Genomic DNA, 25,485 nt, shown 5'->3' with positions numbered 1-25,485 from the left:
AGCAAAGATCCCCTACAAAACTGGTGACCATAAAACAGAACAGTAATGAAGGAAAAAACAGTGCAGATACCGTTAAAGTTTTTAGTGCTATTTGTATTTTTTTATATTTATTTATTTTATAGGTTACAAATCAATTATGAATTCAAATCATTTGCCTACAGAAATCACAAAAAAGCAGTTAAACACTTTAGTTGCGATTTCAATCCAAAATATTATTTTTCTACAAAAATCAAAAATAAGAATATCTAACAGTTAAATAAAAATAAATAAAAAACAAACTCATTTAATAATAATAATAATAATACAGGAGTTGCAAATATTACCAGTTAATCGTAGTGGTACACCAATCTTCAACAGAATTGCTCAATTGGTTATTTCTTAGAATAATGTAAACGTAAACCATTGTTTAAGATAATATATTACGTGCATATGAACTAATAAATAAATAAATACTTTCTTAGAACAAATTTCATCAAATTTTCTTAAAAGTAATTAAAAACAGCTGAAACACCATTAAAGTTACATTTTATATATATATATATATTTTTACTGTGTAAATTATTTTTATTACAACTAGAAATAATTATATGTGTAATAAATAAATGTTATACAGTTTTAGATAACAGACTATCAAAGGTCACTAATAAACTATAATTCAAATAAAAAATAATTAATTGAGTTCTTTAATAAAAAAGGAATAATCTTAATGTCAAAAACAATTAATAACGACAATTTAAAAGCATTAGCAGATTATAAACAACAAAGAATAAGTGCAGTTTCACAAATTAGATTTCAAATGGAGATATCTTTTCCCAATAAAAATCCAGTTAAAACTACCACATACATTCAGAGGTTAGTACAAAATTTGATTTAATATGAATGAGTAAATGGTGCATGTATATTAATTTTTAAAAAATAATATTAAACAATACAATAATAAAAAGTTTTATAAAATCAGAATTTGAAGAAAAAATTTTTAAAATTATAAATTCAAATTTTTAAACCTAACCAAAATACATACAATTTTTAGTTTTATTCATTAATAAAAATTTGGTTAATTGTAAATTAACATACCTTTTTCATGGTAAATTTTTGACCAGTTTTTTCATGGATAACTGGTATATCTTGAGAATCGCTAACCCATGGTTCTTGAATTAACCATGCACGTAAACGTCCGTACATAGACGGCGATCCCGGTAAGGACCCTACTTGATAAAATCTAGATGCAGATGATCTAAACATTTCCTCTAATTTTTGTTGATTATTATTTAAACACGACATAATTTTTTTTTTTAATTAGTCAAATTTTAATGATCAAATTATTTTTTATACTTTAAAGTGATTTTTTTTTCAACATACTAAAAAAACCAAGAAAATTAAAACTTTCAATCGAAATCACAACCAATGTTAAATTGAAACAAAAATATTATGAACGTTTTAATATATGTTCTTTTATGCAAATAAAAGTAAAATAAACAATTAGTTTTCACAACCACAATTTATATCAAACTGTTCTCAACAACCTCACGAGTAGGAGTTTCAAATGCAACTGACCTTGCTGAAGTTTTAGCAGGGTGGGAATACAATCCTAGAGAGGGGTAGTTCTAACTCAACTAATCTATATCAACGCGCATGCCATGTTGCCTTATTATTACTCTTTAATTTCAAAGTGTTTTCCTTTTGAAAAAAGCTTTTAAATTAATTAATTTAAACAAAAAATAGTCAACAGTTTCTCTCTTAAAGAAAGAAAAAATGTATGAAGGTCTACATTCGTCAAAATATTGGAAACTAATAGCTTCATAACAAGTTGAATTGGACAATAGATTACAAATAAATAAAAACAAATAACACTTTAGGCTAAACAATACAAAAAAACTTCATAAATACACAGCAGAATAGAAAAATAATCACAAACATTCAATCACTATCTCAACAAGAAAGATACATAAATCAGAAACCGACAAGTAACAGGTTATGTCTTACAATCAAAGAAATATAGTCTCACCTTAGGTGTTTTAATTAGATCCATTTTCAAACGTAGATGTTAATCTCTTAAAACATACACTACACAGCACCTGCAATATACCATAACCGAACTAAAACTTAAAATTAATATTTTTTAAAAACGAAATTGATCATGTAAACAGATGGGATATTTAATACATGTTACACAGCTAACGCAAGTAGTACAAGTTGTTAGCAAACTTGCTGCTATCTATTGGTGTTTAAGTATAACTATTTATTCAACAGCTGACAAAACAGCGCATTATTTTAAATTTAAACAACCAACACTTTAATATGGTTTTAATTTTATTCCAGTTTCGTCTTTCTTAGCCTCCGGTAACTACCGTTTAGATAATTTCTTCAGAGGATAAATAAGGATGATATTGTATGAGTGTAAATGAAGTGTAGTCTTGTACATTCTCAGTTCAACCATTCCTGAGATGTGTGATTAATTGAAGCCCAACTACCAAAGAACACCGGTATCCACGATCTAATTCCAGTTTCGTCTACAAAATAAATACAATACAAAAAAATAAGTCAACCAAATATCCTGAAATTATAATCAAATAAATAAAAAAATTGTGTAATATAATTACTACGTCCTTAAAAAAAGAATAATTTGATTCAATTGTATGCAGTCTACCAATCTAATATTAAATAAAAAATAAATTTCAAAATAAAAATTTACTAAAATATATATATTTTTAAATTTAATTCTTACTATTAAAGAATTTTATTAAAAGAATTAACATGGAACAAAATGGAATTGAGAATATCAAAACAAAAAAATATGAATGCTGTTAGAAGAGTTATAAATATTGTGCTGTTATTCATAACACACAAGTTTGGATAAGATTTTAATGATTTTTGGTACTGCAATCTTTTCAAAAGAATATAACATTTAAATTGCGTTTATTCATTCATAATTTTTACAAGTGTCAATATATTATTTTCTGTTGTTTATGTGCGCCTAACTTAATTCTTTAAAGTTTTAAATTGTAAACAAAATTGGTCATTATAACCAAATTACAAAAAGATTTATAAACTATTACTTTAAAAAATTGTCTGTACTCTTTTCACAGACAATTTTCATAAAAAAAATTGAAATACGTATATTAAGTTATATCAATTAATTTCCCTTTCATTTATTTATAAACATCGAATAAAAATTTCAATATATATACTAAATATATAAAATATAAATTTTATACACACACTTGGACATGCACACATGCACACACACACACACACACACACACACATACACACACACACACACACACACACACATACACACACACACACACACACACACACACACACACACACACAAAGAAAGTTTTATTTATATAAACTTTATGAAAATTCAAATAATTCATCAACATACTGACTGTGCAAATTAACCAAAAAAAAGAAACAAAATAACCACTAAACACAGTAACAGAAAAACTTAAAAAATGAATACCAAAACTTTCAACTTTCGTGGATCCTGCATCATCAGTCTACATATAATTTTACAATTACATAAAAAAAAAAGAAATAAAAACTTAAAAATTTAGAAAATATAAACCCTAACAACTCCTAGCAACAAACTTGAACTAGATGTGCCAACATCATTCCAGTTGGCAGTGAAGTTATGTTGTTCAAGTTTTATTGTTTGGTGTTGTTAGGGTTTATGTTTTATAAATTTTCATTTCTTTTTTCTTTTTAGTTTTTGATGTAATTGTAGAATTATGTACATAGTGATGTGTGGGATCCTGTGAAAGTCGACTTGGTATTAGTTTTTTTATTACTGTGTTTATGTTATGTAAACAAATGGTCTAATACTGATTAATATAGAATTCCAAAACCTTAAAAAGAAATTCAATAATCAATTGGATATTCATAAACTGTAAATCATAACATTCTTAAATCTATAAAATGTTTGCTTTCTTGGAGTTTGATGCATCGCATAATAAAGTTTGTATAACAGCATTAGAGCACAGTTATTAAAAGTTTTAGTCATTGTGGAGGTTATATTGGAAAATAAAAGCAAAAAAAAAAAAAAAATCCAAATACTGTTGTTTTGTTTGTCAGGCTGGAAACTTTTCAGTCCACCCTCATACACACATGTATACATATACAACTCTTTTAATGCAAGCGGTATAATAGCAAAAATATGATAGCACGATAACTAAAAAAATATGCTAAACACAAACCAGGATTGAACCTAGGATCTTCAATATATGTTAATTGCTGCATTAAGAGAACAATTTTGATGATAAAAATAAAACTGAATTAACAAAGAGTTCTGTTTTTATTAAAAGAAAAATTGTATTTTAAAGTCAAAATATAGGTCCAATTTAAGAACAGTGATTTCTTTTCACTGCTCATTTAAATGTTCTGATATTTTGAATTCCATTTTGTTCCATCTTAATTCACTAATCTAAATATATTAATTAAATTCTACATGACTGTTTTATAAGTTATTAAAGCATTCTTTATTCTTTGTTAGGAATCTGAATAGGTAGTTAAAACTTGACAACATTTATAAAATATCTTATACATTTTTAAGCTGACTAACCAATATGAAAAAAAAATAAAAAATTCATGTAATCTCCTATGCTTTGCAATGCATACTTACAATTTTCAAACTAAAATTACTTTCATTCTTTCTTATGATCGTTAAAAACTCAGTTAAAACTACAAAAATTATACGCTGTGTAAACTCTTTAGTTAGATAATCATACCCATTGCATAGAAACCTAAACCAAGAATCCAACTGGTTCTCTCCCCATGACTACACCACTTCTCGCAATCTAATATCGGAAGTGTAATATTCCAATACCTGAATAAAACAAAACATATAAGATGCATAAGATCGTATATAAGATGCAAAAAATAACTGTATGAATGTTATTTATATTTGCCCTACTATATAATGAATTTTACTATCCAATCTATATACCAGTTATAGCTATATAGAAGGGAAAGTATGGTAATTGGTCAAAATTCAGCATATTTGGTTTTCACCAAATCTTAACAAATTGACTTCTAAGGACCCCAGAAAACCAAAAAAAGGCATCAAAATTTCCATGAAAAAATTTGTGTATGTATGTGTGTTGACGTGTAAATTGCCTTACATCTTCAGAACTACTTCATCGATTTTCACCAAATTTGGCTATAGTACTTTTATAGTAGGAGCATTGATGCTATTAAATTTTCAGTTCCAAAGGTTAGAAGCTGGGGGATACAGAGGGAAAACCGAAATCGTCTCCAGATTTCGCATAATTAAGGTGATACTTTTTTTGGTAATTTGGTTTAGCAGTCATCATAATGGTTAGTAGACTGTCACCAAATCATAGGTACACCAAAAGGCAAATCTTCTTTTTTTCTTTTTAACCAATGGGTAAGTTTAACGTAGCGCTTGATGTATGCTACATGTGGAGCGCAGAATTTATTTTGGTCTCCGAAGATACACTCAAAATAATATTTGTTAGTAGTTTTCAGCAGATTCAATACTGGTTTTTGTTGACTGTGGTGTATTCTACGCAAAAGTAAAAAAAAAATATTTGGAGAATTTTTACCTCCTGATTTTATTCACTGTAAAATTCAAAATGTAAACTGAAATATTACAGAAATACTTACTTAATTATAAAACTAATTAAGTTTCAATTTATAAATACTTAATAAAATTGTTCCACCATGGAATGCAATAAAACACAACATGAAACACACACACACACACACACACAACTTAAAAAATCTTGATGTTCAATAAAATAATACCAAAAGTTGTTCTGTCATCACGAAGTCCGTTGGAATTTCGCTGGTAATAGTCCGCAGAACTGGACGGCACGGAAAGTCAACGAACTGCGTACACAGTTCTAAACATGACCTACCCTAAACGTGAAATGAAAATGTGGGAAAAATTAAAAAATAAGCATGAAAACATTATATTTCAGTTCAATTAGATTTATTATAAAGAATACTTTAAAAAAATACCTCGAATTTTGTTATACAATGTTTCTTTCTTCCATTTGATGAACCGGGGTACTCGAATATGTCACTTTTTCCTCAAAAAGGCGGGTATACGAAATGCGCCGCTAGGTAGCAGTACTTAAGCCACCGAGTTGGTCTAGTGGTGAACGCGTCTTCCCAAATCAGCTGATTTGGAAGTCGATAGTTCCAGCGTTGAAGTCCTAGTAAAGCCAATTATTTTTACACGGATTTGAATACTAGATCGTGGATACCGGCGTTCTTTGGTGGTTGGGTTTCAATTAACCACACATCTCAGGAACGGTCGAACTGAGAATGTACAAGACTACACTTCATTTTACACTCATACATATCATCCTCTGAAGAATTATCTAAACGGTAGTTACCGGAGACTAAACAGGAAAAAGAAAGAAAAGGTAGAAGTACTTGATAATACTAGTTAGTTTACAAAAACTTGATAATATACTTGAAATAATAAATTTAATTAAAAGAAAATATACTACAGCTTGTTTTAATTGTAAATTATCTTATGTAAATGAAAGTACTGAAGATGAAACAATTTCCTTAATTTCCATCACTTCATTAAAAAAATTGAAAGTATTGGTTTACAAGAGATATAGCTGCAAATAAAACACGAACTGTAGGAAAGTGTTGCCAATGTGAGAAAAAAGATTTGTTACGTAAAACAGAAATAAATTCGATTGGAAAACTTTTATTCTACAATTTTAGAACTATTGATGGAGTAATAAAAAAAAATACATTTAATAATAAAAATAATAATAATATAAAATGTGTGTCCACGAATACGATAACAATCGAGGGTACAATTACAAAGTAATAAGTGCAATATTACATCACGTTTCTTCGATTCGCGAGGTATTAAAAAAGGAAAAATATGGTGTGAAGTGAATGATATGACTATCAATAAAAAAATTGCCAGACAAATTCAAAAATGAATATTTGTTTGTTTTAGAAATGCAATAAATTTTAATAATAAATCTGTAATGTAATCAGTAATTCATAAAAAAAAAGAATAATCCAACAAAACGCAGTGATATAAAAAAAAATTACAATGAAATTGTAAACCGTACGGTAAGTCTCGTAAATATTCCGTTCAATAAAGAAAAATTTTTGTAATATAAATAAAACTGTTTTTAACAAAATGATACTGATATCAAAACAGCTAAAACACTACAATTCTATTATCAAAATCAGTTACTAATTTAGAATTTTGTTGAAAAAAAAACATGTTAAATACAAGTAACAGATAATAGATATACAATAATGCCGTCCTCCGTGGCGCAAGTGGTAATGTCTCGGCTTTTCATCCGCAGATCCCGGTCAGGGATGGCATCTTTACACACTACAAAAATTGTCATTTATCTAATCCTTTGAAGCAAATACCTAACAGTGGTCCCAGAGTTTAAAAAAAAAGGAATAAGTCCACAATAATAGATAATAAACAATGTTTAAGCGTTCCATACAACAATTAAAAAATTGTTACAAAACTCTTCCTGGCCCGATTTCATTTATTAAACAACGAATAATCATAATAATTGTATTATTTCTGTAAATGTGATATGTATTACATATAAATGAAATCAGACCGGTAAGAGTTTTGTAACAAATTTTTCTATTTTTTGCTTATTATATGGAAAGCTTAAACACTGTTTATTATCCATTCTTGTACATATATTGTCTATTACATATATTTAACATGTATTTTTTTTTAACAAAAATTCTAAATTAATAACAAATTTTGATAATAGAAATGATAGTGTCTTTCCTTTTTTGATATATCATTTTGTTAAAAAAAATTTTATTTATATCACAGAAATTTTTGTTTTTTGAGTGCAAGTAATGATATCTGTTAAGTAAGTAAGTATTCTTACTGTACAGTTTACAATTTCATTGTAATTTTTTTGGCTAAAAATCTTTCACTAAATTTACGGCATCACTTACAAAACAATTTTTATAATATGTGTATGATAAAACCACTACCATGACCAAAGAACACTGCAAGTCATACCAAGAAAACATCTTAAATATATAATCTCATACTGAAGAAAATTTCATCACTTTGAATAACTCATTACTTGACTCACTTACATGTCTGGCTTGACAAGAAATAACATCATTTTTATAGATTTGTATCAAATCTATATAACATAACAGTCTATACGTCTATCACAATGTAAATCAATGTGAATAAATAAAAATACCGATGTACTAACTTATTTGTATTGTTTGTTCCACGAACGATGGAACAAATAAATTTAAGGGGTTGTAAAGAATGTTACATGATTGGTTGTTACAGAATACATATTCAGATTCAGCAGATAAAATACTATATAAAACTCCACTCCCTTTAGTTTCAAATTTTATGTTGACCATCTCAGGAATGGTCGAACTGAGACTGTACAAGACTACATTTCATTTACACTCATAGATACCATTTTCTGAATGGTAATTACCGGAGGCTAAACAGGAAAAATAAAGAAGTACCACTACACTTGCGTGAATGAAATACAGTAAGCATGCATGCTTTAGTTAGAATCATTGAATTAAATAAACAAAAAATATTATATTTAATTAAAATGATATTTTAAATTATGTTATGTGTGAAGACTGTGCATAAGAAAAAAGCCACATGGTGGGAAAGTCCTACAACTGTGAAATTTAACCTTGCTAAATTGTTCATGTTAAAGTTGCTGTGATCTAAACAGTTAACAATACATTTTTTTGGGGGGCTTTATGATATCACCACATATTCTTTTGCTTGGAATAAGGAAGTGGAATTTTGTAGCGTATGAAAAATGCCATGCCTCACTGGGTTTTGAACCCAGGACCTCCAGATGAAAGGCTGAGACACTACCATTCCATGATGGAGATCGACATTTAGTGGTAAAGAGTTGACTGTACACCAATTGGGCAATCTTGTTTCATTTAGGTAGTTGTAGAATGCTCCATTCACTACCATTACACGACGGAGATCGGCATTTACTGGTAAAGGGTTGACTGTACACCAATCAAGCAATCTTGTTTCATGTTAGGTAGTTGTAGAATGCTCCAATCACTACCATTCCATGACAGAGATTGGCATTTAGTGGTAAAGGGTTGACTGTACACCAATTGGGCAATCTTGTTTCATGTTAGGTAGTTGTAGAATGTTCCTAATTGAAAAGCCTATTGATTAAAGCTCAGCCTTGAAATATTAATACTAAAATTATCATGTTTTCATCAATTATTGCTTGAATAATTAAAGCTACACCTTTAAGAAAAAGATTTATTTCTGATTAGCTTTTAAAAATATTGCATATTAAGTTTATTACAACACTATTATTGAGACAAGTTTAATAATAAAACTCAGCTGATTGTATACAATCTTTATATATAGTCTGTCTTATAATGTGGTTTTTCTAACACTGCTGAACTGGTTCACAAAATACAGTATTCTGATTTCAGAGATGTGCAGATTTATATTAAGACAATTAAAAATCTTAACTATAATTTCTGAAAACAAGTAGTAGGCAACAAAACTGTAACTTATGAGAACATAATCAATTCTTATTTTAGCACACTCATACCTATTATGTAATAATTTTAAAATTTGTCACATAAATTGTTTTAAATTTCCTGTTCATACATTCCAACTGTTTGAATGAGAAGTTTCATTTAAAAAAATAAACAAAATTTAAAAACTGCAATATTAAATAATACTTTTTCAATTTTTTGAAGTTGGGACCAAATTGGTAGAAACTTCCTAAAATTAAAATTAGACTTGTGAAGGTAATTACGTTTTTTTAAAAGTTAATTATAGTTTACATACCTTAATTTAATACATGAATAGGCTAACAAAAAGTGTTGCTCATATAAAAAAATCTATAGGCAAACGTTTGTTTTGATAAAAATAAAATAAGGAATTCTGAGAAACTACGTAAAGAGAATGGAGTGAGTGTTAGCTAAATTTCTCTGTAGTGCAGAAATAAGTATTATTTGTTTCATATGTTTTCAATAATTTTTTTTAATTTTCTATGAAAATGCTTTAAATAAATAATATTATACTGTCTGATATTATGAAATGAAAACAGTCATAAAATGAAAATTATTTCAAAATCATCTTTGTAGAGAATGTACAAGGGTGGGCTGAAAAGTTTCTGGTTTGATAAAGAAAACAACAGTTTTTTTTTTATTTTTTAGCTTTTGTTTTTCAGTATAATCTCCACAAAGACTAATAAAATTTTCTTAACCTAATGCAGTTATACAAACTTTATAATGTGATTCATCATTCTCCTCAAAATACAAATTGACTTCCTCGTTGCTCTCAAAATGTTGTCCACAAAGCCATTTTTTGAGGTTAGGAAAAAGGTTATAATTGCTGGGTGCTAAATCTGGTGAATAACATGTTGGAGATCAACTGCAACTTCAGTTCATTGATTTTAATCATTGCGATGATTGATGAATGTTCTGATGCATTGTCATTGTGAAACAAGTTTTTTCGCTAGATGTGAAAATAACAAAGACATCCTTTTCACAAAGGCTGTCCAACCTAGACTAACAAAGCTAGTAACCTGAAATTTGTTATGTAAGCTTTTTTCTTTGTTTGTTTAACCTCCGGGATCATCGTTAGGTATTGTTTTAGAGGATGAGATGAATGATTTGTAGCATGTGTAAAAATGCCATACCAGACCGGAAGTCGAATCCAGGACCTCCAGATGAGAGGCTGGGGCGTTACCACTTGCGCCACAGAGGCCGGTTGTTAAGTTAGTATTATAGAATGCCAGTAAGAAATTAGAGTTGTTAGTGCAATCTAGGTGTCTCAGGTCGGAAACTTCTCAGCCCAACCTTGTACTTTTTGTAAAAAAAAAAAATATCTTGCACTAAGTTATATAAATGCAACACTGTTCAGTGTTATCATACTCATGTCATTATATCTTATATCAAATAGTAGTAAGTTGTACCATATCTGCTGGTCATTTCATTATACTTATTTCTATATGCTTAGCAAACTGTAGTATAATAAAAAAGCTTTGTTTAATTTAGAGAATAGAGGCCTTCAACATAGACCCAGTCCCAAAAATTAAAGAGAAATGAAGATTAAAAAAGGAATTTATAAAAAAAAATTGTAGAAAATCATAGTATCATCTAAAACTAAGAAAAATGTTCTAGAAAAACACTACTTTCTGAGATAAGAAAAAGGAATTATCTTTTCTATTCTGTTTTCTTTCTTATTATACACATTTCTTGTGAGTATGATTTTTCATTACTTCCCTACATATAATAATGAAAGAAAGGTCTTTACTGTATAGACTATTACAAAATTATGCATTTTATCACTGAAAAACTTTTTTTTTTATTAACAAACATTAAATTTAAAGCATAGCACTTGTTTTGAATTTTAGCAGTTCAGATAATGAATGTTTGTTTGCAAATTAAACATGTATGAACTGTTTTTTGTACTTCATTTTATTAATGAGTTTATATAATGAAACTTTAGAAGTAGAGAATAAAATTTACAAAATATTAATGTTTAGGAAAAACAAATATGCCTACGTAAAAAAAAAAATGTTTTTCGTTTTAGTGTACCAGAATTAACTAACATGGAAGATATTTCGTTTGAAAAACTGTATGAGCTAAAAAAAAATTAGGTTTATTTTTTATACGAAAATTTATCTAAATTAATTAACTTTTTTTATTCCTTAACATTTTTTGAATCGTTTCAACTAACTTTTAGATTACATTCATATTATGCAACAACTTAATGTTGAGTATAATCAAATAGGAAATGTTTGTCTACAACAGTATATCCACGATACATTTTTGTATCCTAACATTGATTGGTAAGTAATTATGATACAATTTTTTCCTTTTGGATTACAATCTGTTTCTAAAAGTTTGTTAGAGATCACCATCTGATCTGAGTTAACACCACTTCATCTTGATTTTTGAAGTAGAATTAATTTACTATACAAAAACTTCACAATATTTGTGATATCAGCCAAATGATGTAATAATAAACATCTTAAGTGTGCTTTTCTGCATCTTTTAAGTGCAATTATTAGCTGTGTGTAGATTCAATGAGAATTGGTAAAAATTCGTCAATTAGAAAGTTTTATTTTCTTTGTTGATCAGTGATCTGTAATAATGGAAGCACCTCTACATAAATCCATTCTGTAAATCTTACTGTTTTGGATTTTTCTTTTAGACTTGAGTTGCTGATATATACAAACCAAGCTTTGACATAAACATTCTAAAGCAGCAACTTGAAATTGTTTGTAAGAGATAATGAGATGAAAAATAAAGAACTATTTTGATATATGTATAAAATTTTATTGAAATTATTCTTTTTAAAATTCATATTATCCCTCTGTACCATTAAATTATATTTAAATTCTATTAATAGGCTACCTAATACAGAATATTGATGTAAGACATATACGAGTATTACCTTCATTTTTCATGAAAGTACTTTTGTGGGATTCTGCATCTTCAGTCATGATTAAAATAATTCTGTTATTCAAAATCTCAAACACTGTCCGATGGTTTATCAAATTGAAATTTTGTTAGTAAAAAAAAAAAAAACAATATTAGAAAAATATTACATATACAAATACGAACAAAATTTCAATTTGTAAAATTATCACAGTATTTGATGGAGATAGTCTTACTAAAACTACAACACATAGCAACACTCTATAATAAATTAATATTCATTTTCATTTTAATATTACAGTAATGTAACAAACATTAAACAAAGTAATTAATTTATTTTAGTACTTTTAACTTTTAATATGCAGTTTAATTAAATAATCAATTCATGACTCAGGATGCGGGATCCCACAAAAGTACTTTCATGATAAAATTAAGGTAAGATATGTCTTATCTCAATATTCTGTACTAGTTGGTTTATACTGTAGAATTAAAAATATAATATTCAAATTATGTAAATGTTATGAGTCAACTGGAATATTGATATTTTATTGGAAGGCTACCTCCCAATAACTTAGAATTATTTTGTTGTGTACGTATGAAAATCGTGAATTGCCGAACTGATTTCGCAATACAATTTATTACTTTTTTTTTTGCAGAATAAGTTTTAGTTATTCTTTACACTTGTATGTAAATCATCCTATCTTACAGTAATAATAATAAAAGTGATCAAGTTATAACAAAAAACTGTACTTACAGCTAACAGTTATTGTGCAATTACATATTATGGAATTACAATATACTAGAGTTGTGATCTGTCGACAGGAACAATGTCATGATGAATTAATCAGCTGTCACTTTGTAAAAGCTGTTGTTTTTGTATTTAATAGCAATTTATGTATGACAGAGAACAAAGATCGTACTCACTGTTAAAAATTTGACCTTCAGGAGCATACTCATGATGAATTATGTCCTGATGGTTGAAAAAAAGTTAATATGATGTTAACTAATCTAAACTAAATATTGCGTCTTCTTCAGCTGGAGAGACTGGAATGTTTTTTATTGATATGGCTGTAAATTTATTTCAGGATAACTAAAAATGGACATTCAAAACTTCATCTAAAGACCAAGTTTCATAATCAAAGATGAGACTTTGTGTTTGACTACCAGAATCTCATCTTTGGTCTTCATAAAATCAGGTCAGTTTTATTACAATCCAGTATATTTCTCATTTGAATGTGCAGATAGGTTATTTTTTCAAGAGTGAAAACAAAAATTTCAGGGACAATACACGCAAAGATTGTTAGGTATAATTGATTGCACTGAATCATATAAAATATTAACTTTTTTGTTATTTTATGATCTTCCCACATTAACTGCAAAAGTTTCTTAATTGTTTCTGGACTATTGCTGGCTGAGAGGGCAACCAGACAATGACTGACGTTCAGTTATCCTTAAAACAATTATACCACATTTTAATACAAATAAAATTTACAGCTTCTTTACCAAAAACCTTCTTTTTTTTAAACTACTTCTGATCCTTTTTTAAAAGCTTTTATTTAACTTGCTTTAGGAATAATCAAATCTTGCAACTGCTATATCTTTTGATCTATAATATGAAAATCAATGAAATTTGGTACACGTATGTAACTTTGATGAAAATACAGCACTAAGGTGTCGGAATTTGATATGATCCACCTCCACACCCCCATGCACTACCCCTACATTAAAGTCATGCATTTAGTTGAAAATGTTCATTTCTCATGAACTATCGTATAAAAATAAATATTTTTACTTTTTTTATTCTTAAAAAAAAAATTACAAAAATATATTTCATTACATATAAAAAATTATTTTTTAAAAAAGCATTTATTTAACTAATGTTAATATTAAAATTAATAAAAAAAGGAAACAAATTAGAAAAACCCTCTCTAAAAAGTAAAAAATAAGAATTAAATCAAATTGAGAATTTTAAACAAAAAAATATAAAAATGCACTGAAAAGTGAAAAATAAATTATATAAATATCTAATAAATAACCAATAAATAAATGTAATAATTATTGAATTTTAAAATTAAAAGTAATGAAAATATTTAGTTAAATAAAAGCATGGCGCAGTTTTTATAACAATGTTTTCGAATAAGTATTTATAGACATTTGCTGTATTTTAAAATATATTTTTTGTTTAATGAGGTTGTTTAGTATATGTATATACTTTATTTATGTGTAATAAAATAACTCAAGTTTTAATTCTTTGATGTTCAAATTTGCACTGAGATGACCTTTAAGGGTTAATAAGATTAAAAATAAAAATTAAAGTTAGAAATCTTGCACAAAGTTATTACATTTTGACGGTATTCTGAAAAATTATTAATTATTATAATTGTAATCGTAATTATGAATTCATTAAATAAAAATTCATAATTAAAATGAAACTTTTAGCGGAAAGAGTGCATTCAATTTGGCTTAGATTACAAGCAGAATTCGAAGATGAACTTCAACTATGTGAGAACACATACAAAGAAAGCGAGTAGGTGCATTTACCCAGATTGTTACTTGTAGCTAGTCAGTCTCAATTGGTTAGTTTCCAGCAGACCTTTCCGCCTGCTCGCGTCATTATTGAAAATGAAAATTAATTGTTGTAAAAATAAATGTTGTGTTGTTTTACATAAATCATAAAAACTGAGCCACACTTTTATTTAATTAAATATTTTCATTACTTTTAATTTTAAAATTTAATAATTATTACATTTATTTATTGGTTATTTATTACATATTTATATAATTTATTTTTTACTTTCAGAGCATTTTTAAATTTGTTAATATATTATATTTTTTTGTTTAAAACTCTCAATTTGATTTAATTCTTATTTTTTACTTTTTTGAGGGTTTTTCTAATTTGTTTCCTTTTTTATATGTAATCAAATAAATTTTTGTAATTTTTTTTGTATTTTTTTAAACTATTTCTGATCAGACTATCATGAGTTTCAGTTCAGACAACATTTAATGGATAATGTTTGATCAGTCTGCTGTGAAATTTTTTACTCCAAATTAGGACACGATAAACTCAAGGCAGATGTCCAAATACTGCGGCTGCCTGGCAGAGACTGCGGAATACAACTGCCTAAAATGAAAAAAATAACATCAGTTTTTTTTAAACAGAACTTGTATTATGAGAAAAAATGGGATTAAAAAAAAAACACCTTCTTTTTTAATAATCTTTGCTGTTAAAAACAGTAAATCTAATAAATTTTAATAAAATTACATTAATACTACTACAACACATTTTATTACAAATTCAACTAAAACAAATTATATAACCCAACAATCCATTAAAACTACTAGGCGATTAATAAAAACAATCATTAATTAATAATAATTACTCAGTCTTAATCAAATTTTAATAGACCAGACAATTTCTATATCGTTAACTTTCTATAACTAAAACAATAGAAATACACTACAAAAAAAGTTAAGAAAAAATGAGAACCTGATATTACTCAAAAATAATACTACAATAAAATTTTGATTGATTTATAGCGAGTAATTTACATTATAAAAACAATACCTCTACATACATGCCATAAGATTACAGGGATGGAAAAGGAAGATTAATTTATGAGCAGGTACAAATTGAGGGGAACTGAGAAAGAATTTATTCGTTGTTTTGTATAAAAAAAATGACTACATACATGCCATAAGATTACAGGGATGGAAAAGGAAGATTAATTTATGAGCAGGTACAAATTGAGGGGAACTGAGAAAGATTTTCTGCTGAATATGATGTAAGTAAAATGTTCTTTAACTGAAAAGAATTTTTTCGTTGTTTTGTATAAAAAAATTACTAATTTGTAAAGCAGTATTGAAAAAAGACATGGCCTGGTATAGAGATTTTTTTAAGGAAAAAACATTACTTATGTCCTAAAATTAACATTCTATTCTTAAAAAAAAAATAATAATAAAAATAAGGCAGCACACAAGTCATCATTAAAGCCAGGAACCTTCTTTAGAGCAAGATAACAGAATAATTTTATATCACAAAAAGTGTTGAACAATACATGCTTTACAATAACAATAAACTGTTAAGAAATATTAACATCTAATAAAAACTATGCTATGCTACTGAGATACTGGCATAAAACTAAAAAATTCAAATATGAAAAATACTTTTAAATTTTCTAACTTGACTAAAACCAGTCAATTAGATTCATTTAAAAAATAGTTATCAGGTTCTTAAATTTATTTAAATCATAAACTAATAATAACCCTTTTGCTGTTAATGATTTTTTTTTCTACAGAGATTAAAATAAAAAAATTATATGATACTTTAAAACTGGTTCACGCTTTTTTTTACACATGGTTTTAATTAAATCCATGTAAAATTAACTAATTTATTTAAACAAATAAACAGAGTGAATAACAATTCCTGTATAATGATTACAAGAGATCAATTTTTCAATGAAAAATGCTGAACTGACTGGGATTTAAACAAAGAATTTTCCAGATGAAAGGAAAGAAAAAAAAATCTCACTTTACCATGCATATAGACATTTACCAACTATTTAAGTTAAGTAAAATATATATACACAAAATAATATTAAAATGTAGTACTTTTATTACTACTGTTTAGTTGACTGCTGTTAGATAATTTATTATATATATGTATATTCTGGAGGCCAAAAATTTAAATAAAATTTGCACTATTTTCACCAACTAAATAGTGTTTTGATCAATTTATTGTTCTCTATGAACATATGGATCTTTTGTTTTTGTACAGCCACTCCAAGTGTCTCTTACATTCCATTTTTACATCCAGTATGTGACAAAGCACTTATCTCAAAAATCATCATTCTTATTGCTTCTCATTGTATGTATATTTTTTTCTACATAGACTATACTGTTATGTTAAACTTGTCATTTTTTATTTTTCATTATTGTAACATAAATAGTCAGTTATTAATAATATATAAATAAGTCTGTTATATATAATAATAAACACAGTTCATTCTTAATTTTAAATGTTTTAAGTAAAGACCTGTTAAAATGGGAAAAGCCCATGAAATTAGAATTGAGAAACATTCAGTCATTATCACCTTACATAAAAAAGGAAAATTAGTGCCCTATAGCAGTTTAGTTGAAGTTATCAAAGACTTCTGTGCTTTAAACCGTAGATTGTATTAAGAAAAATGACAATTTTCAATCTTGCACAGTCATTTACAAAGGAACAAAATTAAAAAATAGTTAAAATAAAGAATGTTTTGTTAGTCATTAGTAAGCAAAGTTAAGACATTTAATTGCACTAGAAATACATGTGAAATTAAATGAAACTTACAAAATCCCATTTCTCTGACTAAAGTGAAACTGTGTTTAATAAGTGCTAACTTAATGAGATTATAATAAAGAAATGTATAAAAAAACTATCCAGTCTAAAGCAAAACTGAGGTTTTAAAAAATATATGATGCCACTGCAATCACCAGTTTTAAATCCCACTAAACTTTTATAGGAAGAGCTTGAAAGAAAATTTCCATCTAAAAAAAAAGAAACTTGGAAGAACTTGATACAATATTTCATAAATTATTATAATAGGTTTTTTTATTATTAAAAATTAATATCAAAAATACCTAGAATTGTAAAAGAAAAGGTGTAAAAGTTTTTCTTGAAAAAAAATAAAATAAATAAATAAATAATATGAGATGGCCACTGCCATCTTAAAATGAAAAGGTTGTTTAAATTCTTTAACTATATTAAGCATATTTTGATGTTTGTATTAATTATACTGTTGCATTCTGTATCATATTTTCTTTCTAGTATATGTATATCTAAAATTTAAAGTTTTATATATATATATAAATAAAAAGTTAACAAAAGTTCATGCCAAACTGGAAAATGAGTCTAGATTTTGAATTGAACAAAAAATGTTTAATGAACATATATCTAAAAACACCATTCAAGTCTTTAAAGGAATTCTTCTTTAAAAATTAGTTATTTTACAATCAATGATGCATAGTTGGTAAATAAGTTCAACTGGTAGTCCAGTAGCTAGATGTCTGGTGACGACCTTGAGCTTGTGATTCTGCATTAAATAATTTGAGTATTCTTTGGTAAAATATTATTTAACAAGTTTTTTGGCATAATTATTTATTTCATGCAAAATAAGTTCAAAATAGTCATCAGCATATAAATAAAAATAATATACGTATTTACCATCATTGGCAATGACATACATAAACCAGGGATCCGTGGGAAGTCTACATTTTCTTGTTTGGTAATCTTAGATGATCATGCAATTGTATTTGGGATTGTACTAATGTTGGATGATTTTTTTGATTTATATTAATTATTTTCAATAACACTTTAAAAAGATTTTTCAAGCATAATTTCAGGTTTATTGCTGTTTTTTCTACTATATAATTCACTTTGTCTGCCACTACCCAGATTTAATCAAAATTTCTGGTTTTACATCTTTGTTTGATGTATTTGTTTAGCTTTGCTCCAGTGCTTTCAGTTGAGAAAGACTATTAAAGGTTTATTAAGTAAAGTAAAACTATTTCACACTTAAAACTAGAACTAACATGCTTTTAAATGATAAAGAGCACAACTGCTGCATAGAAAGATATTGCAATAGAAAACATATTAGTGCTTGAATACAAAGGTGTAAGCAGAAGGTGATTAGCAGACAGGTACATGTAGATCTGTAGCACTCAATCCATTCTACTCTCCTAACTGAAGGGGTAGGCAAAGTTGTAGTTACCTTCCTTATGAATGAGAAATGAACTTTCTGTAGCATGTGAAAAATGCCAAGTCCGACAAGTATTTGAACCCAAAATCTACCAGATGAAATATACACCACAATACAATAATAACATAAAAAGACACTTCGAATGTAAGGTGAATTTAGCGATTTTTGTATCAAAAAATACCTTTTTTCATTATTATAGTGGAATATTGTTTCTGTGCTTATTTCACAAGTTTTCAAAAAACTTTTATTAGCAGAAAAAATTATCAACTCAATTACCTTTTCTTTTAGTATCAACTTGAGTTCTTTGTTATTAGAACCATTAAAATTTGTTTTATTCAATGCATCATTCAAAGGGATCTTAGAATATAACTTAGTTAAGAGGTATGTTTTTGAATTTTATTATTTAAATAATATTCTAGTTTTAAGTAGTTTCCCTTGTACCTAAAATTTATGCAGTAATTTAAACTGATTCACCCATATTTATTTAATAATTTTAATTCTTCTAAATTTCTTATCAACTTATTTCCTTTTTTGTAAATTACTACAAATAGCCATAATAATGAGTAAAAATATATAGGTAAAACTGAAAAAAAAAATTATTACAAATAAAATCAATTGTTATTAATAAAAAAAAAGCTGCCAATGAATCGCATAAATTTCCTGGCTGTGGTGGTCAAGTTATGCAATTCATTTTTGATGCCAAAAAATTTTTACAACTCGATCGTTTTAAGCTCTATTTGTACCTATATGATAAAACATTTTTATAATGGTTTGAAGGTCTATTGATTAATATAAAAAACTCCTATTAATTCTTTTTCTGAAGAAATATATAGGTTAAAAAAAGAAAAATAATCATTTTAGATGAGGTAGATGAATATTAAATAAAATATTTTGGTAATCAGTGATCTCTACAAAAAAAAACTTCAACTTTTGTAAGAAAAACTTTTTGCTAAACTTCCCCAGTAAATATTTAAAATCTTATTTTGACCAAAACATCCCACCCCCTTTTCCAATTTTTGCTAAAATTTAATACAATCTTCCACCCCAAAGGTAGTATCTGTCCCCCAAGTTTGAAGAAAATCAATTCAGAGTTACAAGAACAAATATAACAGGTCAGGTCAACATACATATGCACAAACTCCATCTGACATTTTTTGACATTACTTTTTCTGACTTTTTTGGAGCACTGGAATAAAAAGTTTTTAGCTTATTATTTATTTAAATCTATTTTTTTTTTTTTTTTTTTTGTTAAAAAAAAAGACCTATTTTTTTATACTTCCCTGGCTAGAGCGATATAAGCTGCTATAGCAATACTTTCCCATTATAGCTACAGCCGAGAAAGTAAAAGTATTAAGAACATTTAAAAAACTTGTTAAATGACTTAATATTTAACTCACTATGAAATCATGCAAAATAAAACACTACTAATTGATTTAATAAACATGTTGCAACTGCAAGATAGTACTATAAAAACTTAACTACAATTTTTTAAATAAAGTATTTTTGATGTGACAATTACATTATAAGCTTTACTTTAACTACATTTTTATTGATGCCAACTATCATCTATATTTTTCTGTAATTATTGAGTTTACCATAATATACTGGCAATTTAGTTACTATCTTTTTTTAATTCCTGATTGCAACATTACTCCAACATGTTGAAAAACAGACCGATAAAAAATATTTATATATTTTACAAATACTTGCACAATACAATATCAATAATAATTCTTGGTATCAACTAAAGCTAAACTTGATAAAAAACACAATTTCATGCTATTTGATAATACTTAAATAAAGCAGCAAAAGAGTTAAATACTATTACAAAAGTTAAATCAACATGGGATTAAACAAACTATTTAAAAAAAAAACATTACTAAACAAAACATGCATATAGAAACTACAGAAAACAAAAAATTAATCGACTATAAAATAAAACAAGAAAAATAATGAAAGAAAATCAACAAAAAAAGATGTTATGATTACAATAAAACATGTATAATTTTTTAACTTATTTTTAATTATAGTTTAGTGATCATTGATGATTAATTTAATTAATTTACTGTTTAATATATTTTACTGTTTTAGTGACCCAGTTAAATAATAATTATACTATTTTATTCAAATATTTGTATTATAACTTATATTACAGAAATATATTTCATTACTAATTTTTAAGGCCATAGTAATGTATAAATTTATTAAACATTCACTGGATTAACACAATTGTATTCTTCTGTAGTGTACGTGATATACGTACATATATATATTCTCTACTACTTGGAATACAGTTTTTGAATTTATTTTTTACCTACATAAAATAATTAACATTATTATACTAGGTGGCAAAACCATGTAGCAAACTGGCAGTTTAGTAAACTAAACTTATTTATATAAATCCGATGATATTAGTATAACATCTAATTATACATAGACCACTACAAACTTTTGATGCGTCTATCAATATTATTCCATTAATTCTAATTTCAATATTTATTTTTGTTTTGAAAAATATTATATAGTAACAGTAGTACATGTAATTTTGATTTTTAAATATATGTTATTATAATTATTACATAACAAAAAGTTATAACTGAAATTAAACAAAAAATAACACGTTTAATATCTGATGGTGTAATAAATAAAGTTTTAACTGTTTAATAGATTACACTCTACATAGTATCTACATTCACTTATTTGAATCTGTATTTTTACATTTTTTTCCATAACATCCGAAAAATACGAAGACTAGAAAAATACAGCATTTCAGTCGTATAATATAGAGTTAGTATCTAGAAAAGAATACAAAAAAATTATACATAAAGTGTACATTTAAAACAGCACATTAATGATGTGTTAGAATGTACTGATGCTGTAGGAATAAATTGTACAATCTGCTTATCAGAGGAATAAAAATCTAATATAAAATGTTTCTGTAGTGACATCGTGTAATTCTATTAATTCTCTAAAACATTTTTAACTAGATATAGCAACAAAGTGATTGCTCTATGTTAACAAAGATTTAATGAATATTTTTAATACCTTTTAAAGTAGGCTCCTCTTGTTTTATTCTAAAATAATGTCATCAATTACTTTTTTTTTTTGTAAATTGAGATAAATATAGTTTAAGTAGTAGTAAAAATGTTAATATATTAATGATAATGATTTTTCAATGAATAATTTTGGGTGTGATTCAGATAATGAAGCCCTTAATAATAGATGAAGTCATGCAAGCAGTGATTTAAATATTCTAGATTAAATATTAGCTCTGAAAGTGGTTTAAAATAGAAACATATAAATAAACAAGATCAACTTTGTTTTATAGAAATATTAAGAAATTTTTCCTTTAATTTATATGCTGATTTAAAGTAAAAAAATTAAACAATATTGTTAGCTTATAAAAATTTAATCGAATTCTAAGGAACTGAGCATACATCTTGTATAATTTTGTCAGTGATTTATAGAAGTTTATAGCCCATAATAGTAATTTGTTTGAATTTACAACATCAATGGTTTGATTGATATACAGAACTTCTACTATTGATGTTTTAATAATATTCTTTTGAAAATTTAGCAGGATCTATCTTAAAAATGAAAGAAAAATTATTTTTAATGCTAAATTTATCTTCAATATTTTTTAACAAAATTGTCATTTATTTTCTTTCTTCTTAGCTACTTTCAGATATTTCAAAAAATAAAAAATATAATAGCTTGTTAAGGTTTACAATTCTATTTTTTTGTTCTAAAACCAACATTTTTCAACTTCTATGAATTAAATATTTTCTTTTGATAATTATATATTTAATCTGTTACCACAAAAAAATAATAAAAGTGTTTAACGACAATAACTGACTTGAAGGAGAGAAAGCTCAAAAGCAATTAACTCCTCTATATTCTATTTATTCTGAGATACTTGTAACAACTGCCAATGAATGATAACGAAATGAATCTTTTTGTAGTGTGTGAAAAAAATTGCTATGCTTGACTGCGACTGAAACCCAGAACCTTTTGCATGAAGATTGACAAATTTAAATTACTAATGCTAGAAACATAATATTTTAAAGAGAATAAAGTGCATCGAATCTATTAAAGCCTAATAATGTATGATTACAAGCACTGTCTCTGAGGTCAGATGTAAAATTTCATAATTCCATTTGGAGGTGAAAAAAAAATTAATAAACTGTAGTAGTTGTAGTATGAGTACATGAATGTAATTTTGGTTACAGATGTTACAGTTTTGAAAAGAATTTCTCCAAAATGTGTAACAAGTGTTTTGGGTAAGAGAGGAAAAACTGCAGATTAAAATGGAATATCTTATCAATAAGAACAACCAAACTTCAATAGAGAAGAATTTGATTGTAGGTTGAAAGATAAAAAAAAAAAAAAACAATGTAAAAAATAGTGATGTAATACTGCAGAGTGAAAAAAAGTAAAAGTTCACATAATTTCCTACAAATGTCATTTTTATACATTTTATCACACAAAAAAAATTATATCTTTAGATAGTTCTACTGTCATAATTTTATGTAATTTCAGGAATAAATAAGAAGTGTTAAGACCAATTATTCTGATAGAAAGACCTAAAAAGTAATAAAGCAGCAGTTAATATAACAATATAATTTCAAGCAAAAATAAAAAAAAAATAAAAAACTGATTGAAAATCATAGTTAGTATTTTGCTAAAACATAAAATTACTGATAGTAATTACAAAACACTTTTTATTTTTATGATTTGTTCTTTTATTCAAATTATTCATACCAAAACCTAAAAAAATGTTTTATACAAAAACTATAATATTCAATTATAGAAAATAAATATCTTCAAACGTATCCTGTATCCAATATTCCTAATGATTAATAATAATTATTGATATTGAACAATGAAAACTTTTCAAAAAAACATTGCTGACAAAAGTACTACACTATTTTGTTAAATTATTGTATAACTAAAACTGAGGTAACGCATAAAAAATAATTAACATGAATTAATAATAATTGAAAAAAATAAATTAAAAAGTAATTGAAAAGGTAGAACAAAGATTATGGACTAGTTTAATGAGAATTTATGTTTTAAGACAAACAGAACACATTAGAGAAAAAATAAATACAGACAAATATGTAAAAAAATTATTCTAAAAAAAATTATTGTGATGTTAATGGCTACACTTCAGTATATAAAAAAAACCTACTCATTCTAAACACTAATTATTAAAATGATAAAATTGAATTAACTAAAAATTTTAATATAAAGCATTTTTACTTCTAGCCGAGTCAACAGAAACTGAAAAAGGCCTTGACCTCAAAAAAATTCACTACAGCAAATAAATTATTGGAATGGATTTGAAAAAGTATTTAGAATAAAAGTATGTCCTAGCAGAGATGAGCGATTAACTATTAAATTTATTTATGAACAGATTAAGGAAACCTTTTTTTAGTTTTTTGGCAACAGTGGCTTTATTTTTAATCGCATGTTAAATAAAAAGCACCAACAGATAGCTGAGGAAGTTTTGCATAAAAAAATCTCATGGGTACATTTTTCTATGAGCAAAACTAAGAACTTTTTGTTAATTGACAAATAAATAATCACTCATGACCCTAAAGCACACTTTTATTTAACATATTTTTCGGAACCGATTCCAATACTCTATTTGCTGTAGTAAATTTTTTTGAGGTTAAAATCTCTTCTGATTCAGCTATATAAAATATGACATAAATAAAATGCAATCCTATATATCTCCATACATTTTTTATTAACATTGTGTTCACAAACTAGAAAAATTGAAATCATTAATTTCTGAGATAAGGAGCATATCAAATTTAATTTAAAACAAAAAATTAATTAAGCTTGTATAAGAAAGAATTCATGCAATTCATCCTCTAATCATTATATTTAACTTAAAAACAAACATTAACAATATCTCAAAATTTCTTTATCTTTATTTCCATCTCACCAAGATCGCAACTTCTTTTTACGAAGAAAATATATTATTTGTTCAATGTAAATATACAGAAATTATATATGTATATATATTTTTTTTCTTTGTTGAAGTTAAATTTTTTATAGTCCATTTTTCCTGTGCATGTAAATACTAGATAATTATATAATATAAACTTCTTCAGCCACTCTACAAAGTACAGAATTAAAGAGCTTTCTTATCTCCCTTTTTTCCATTAAAGCGCTTTTAAAGAAAAATGTTTTTATTGACTGAACAAATATTTGTTCAATAAATTTTAATTTAACATACGTATTCTAATGTGTAAATGTGAAAAAATTAAAAAAAATTACTGAAAAAGGGCATATGCCGGAAAGCGCTTTAATGAAAAAAAAAAAA

General features: G+C 26.2%; 1 protein-coding gene and 1 long non-coding RNA gene across 2 annotated transcripts in view; one reads left to right on the top strand and one right to left on the bottom strand.

Moving 5' to 3' along the window:
• Mtmr6 (Myotubularin related protein 6) overlaps positions 1–1,535 on the bottom strand; it is a 116,849-nt gene extending 115,314 nt beyond the window's left edge. Inside the window, exon 1 of the mRNA XM_075378773.1 lies at positions 1,075–1,535. Within this exon, the coding sequence (XP_075234888.1) occupies positions 1,075–1,281 (207 nt within the window). The 5' untranslated portion in view covers positions 1,282–1,535. The remainder of the gene's footprint in view (positions 1–1,074) is intronic.
• On the top strand, positions 708–25,026 carry LOC142332367 (uncharacterized). The gene is made up of 3 exons (XR_012758281.1): positions 708–852; positions 13,500–13,610; positions 23,381–25,026. It is a non-coding gene; the product is annotated as an uncharacterized LOC142332367 (long non-coding RNA).
• Positions 25,027–25,485: the final 459 nt, after the last annotated feature.

This window comes from Lycorma delicatula, chromosome 11 (assembly GCF_047948215.1).
Source record: "Lycorma delicatula isolate Av1 chromosome 11, ASM4794821v1, whole genome shotgun sequence".
NCBI classification, from domain to species: Eukaryota; Metazoa; Arthropoda; class Insecta; order Hemiptera; family Fulgoridae; genus Lycorma; species Lycorma delicatula.
Note: the sequence above shows the minus strand (reverse complement) of the source record. Positions and strands in the feature narration are given on the sequence as shown.